Source organism: Loxodonta africana, chromosome 15, assembly GCF_030014295.1.
Source record: "Loxodonta africana isolate mLoxAfr1 chromosome 15, mLoxAfr1.hap2, whole genome shotgun sequence".
Taxonomy (NCBI): domain Eukaryota; kingdom Metazoa; phylum Chordata; class Mammalia; order Proboscidea; family Elephantidae; genus Loxodonta; species Loxodonta africana.
Window position 1 is genome coordinate 63,965,698 of NC_087356.1, and position 2,654 is coordinate 63,968,351.

A 2,654-nucleotide genomic window follows, 5' to 3' on the forward strand; every position below is an offset into this window, starting at 1 on the left:
TTAATAACTCCCCTGTTGTGTACCTTTGGAAAACCAGAGGTCCTCTGTGGTTCTCCTAACTCTCTACTACAACCAGCACCAGTTGCCACTAAGTCAGTTATGACTCATGATGACCCCATGTGTGCAGAGTAGAACTGCACTCCACAAGGTTTTCAAGACTAGAACTTTCAGAAGCAGATCACTGGGCCCTTCTTCTGGGGCAACTCTGAGCAGGTTCAAACTGCCAAACTTTTGGTTTGTAGTGTTTGTGCCACCCCAGAACTTCTAACTCTAACTTTCCCTAACACTGCAGTGACCATAAAGTGCTCATGATCACCTTACACAGTGTCCAGTATGGACGGGTGGTCAGGACAGGGTAGGTGAAATTTGGTGAGTAAGATTGTTGTTGTTGTTGTTGTGTGACATAGAGTCTATTCCAACCCAAAGTTACCCAATAAAACAGAGTAGAACTTCCCCATAAGGTTTCCGAGGCTGTAATCTTTCCTGAGGCAGATCAACAGGTCTTTTCTCCCATGGGGCGGCTAGTGGGTTTGAACCCATGACTTTCAGATAGCAGTCAAATGTTTAACTACTCTGCCACCAGGGCTCCTGAGCAAAGAGTGACAAAAATAAATTGGAGCATGACAGGGAACAGAAGGCATTTGTGACAGATTGAAGCAAAGGAAAGATAAGACATCACTTCACTTCTTCAGCTTTTGACCCATTTCTTCTAGTATTACCTATTGTTGTGTTTAAGCCTCCATGTACCTGTCCTCCTTGACTGATCTCTCTGTAATGTTAAAAACCCAGAAGAGTCTCTGGGCTTCTCATCTCCAGGAAGGGGATGAGTTTGAGATTGCATGAGAAATGTGGGTTCTGATTCTATTCTCCTATTTTTACAGATCCCACTGGAAGAGAATGGATATTGGAAACAGTTCATTAGTAACCAAGTTTATCCTTGTAGGTTTAACAGAATACTCAGAGATTCAACTCCCCCTCTTCTTCCTCTTCCTAGGAATCTACATTGTCACTGTCGCAGGTAACCTCGGATTTATCACTTTAATTGGGCTGAATGCTCACCTTCATACTCCTATGTACTACTTCCTCTTTAATTTATCCTTCATTGATCTTTGTTACTCTTCTGTCATCTCTCCAAAACTGCTGGTAAACTTTGTGTTGAAGATGAATATCATCTCCTATGCAGGATGCATGACTCAGCTCTTTTTCTACTGCTTTTTTGTGAATGCCGAGTGCTATGTGTTAACAGTGATGGCCTATGATCGCTATGTGGCCATCTGCAAACCCCTGCTGTACACGATCACCATGTCCCCTCAAGTCTCTTCTCTGTTGGCTGTGATTGTGTATGTGGGAGCATTTGTTGCTGCCTGGGCCCACACAGGATGCATGCTGAGGCTGACCTTCTGTGATGCCAACACAATCAACCACTACATGTGTGACATCCTCCCCCTCTTGGAGCTCTCTTGCACCAGCACTCACATCAATGAACTGGTGGTTTTCACTATTGTGGGCTTTGATGTTGCTGTGCCCTGCCTCACCATCATTGTCTCTTATGCTTACATTCTCTCCAGCATTCTCCACATTCACTCCAGGGAAGGAAGGGCCAAGGCTTTCAGCACTTGTAGCTCACATGTAATTGTTGTTTGTGTTTTCTTTGGATCAGGGGCATTCATGTACCTCCATCCTTCTTCTGTTTTGTCCATGGACCAGGGGAAAGTGTCCACCGTGTTCTATACCATCGTGGTGCCCATGCTCAATCCTCTGATATACAGCTTCAGGAACAAAGAGGTTAAAATTGCCCTGAAGAAAAGTTTCAGTAGAAAAACATTTTCCTGAGCTGGAGCTGTATTAATTACTGTAAGATGACAGGGTTCTTTTTAATCTTTTCTCCTTGCTATGGAATTCTTCATACAGAAAGAAGTGAGGTATAATAGAAAGAACACTTGATTTGGAATCAGGATGTCTGTGTTGAAAGCTCTGCATAATATTACTTCATGGAGTTATTGGGAAGAATGAATTAGTGAAAATGAGAGTGTGTAGCACAGTATTGGGGCCTAATTGTGTGAAATTGTTTTCCTCATTCTTTTTTTTTTTTTTCGTTTTTCTTTTCTTCACTCCTCTCTCTTCCTTTCCAGTATTTCTCCCTTACATTTTAAAGAAGCTTTTCATATTTTTTTTTTCCAAATAGATTTACTAGCTAATTAAATATTCTGGTTATGGAAATAATTCTTTCATAGATAACTTTAGATAGAGTTCACATATGAACTTCAGCCCTGTATGTTTAGTGTAATTCTAATTTCAATAAGTGAAAATTAAACTTATCATAGTAGCACCTTACCCCACCAAAATCTTGCTGTGATCTCTGTGACAGTAATGACACCATCATCTACTTAATTGAGCAAACCTCAAACCAGTGTCTTCCTTGACTCTTCTCTCTTTGCTTTTCCTCCATATCTAATTAGTTAAAAGCTGACATTTTTTACTGTCCTTATTGTCACCGCTTTGCCCCATGGTACCATCATTTCTCATCTGGTGTGTCTCTGCACTTTATAATCTAACCAGAGAGCTTTTTCATGCTTCAATGAGATCTAGCTTGACCAAGTTCACTCTAATTGCCTTTAAGACAAAAACAAAATTCCATAATATGCAAAACAAGG

The 2,654-nt window shown here is 41.0% G+C and overlaps 1 protein-coding gene across 1 annotated transcript; it reads left to right on the plus strand.

Annotated features, from left to right (window-relative positions):
• Positions 1-249: 249 nt before the first annotated feature.
• On the plus strand, positions 250-1,913 carry LOC100675711 (olfactory receptor 8B8-like). Its single transcript, XM_003422096.3, has one exon. It carries the CDS (start codon positions 847-849, stop codon positions 1,831-1,833), a length of 987 nt encoding a protein of 328 aa, XP_003422144.3. The 5' UTR covers positions 250-846; the 3' UTR covers positions 1,834-1,913.
• The last annotated feature ends 741 nt before the right edge of the window (positions 1,914-2,654 follow it).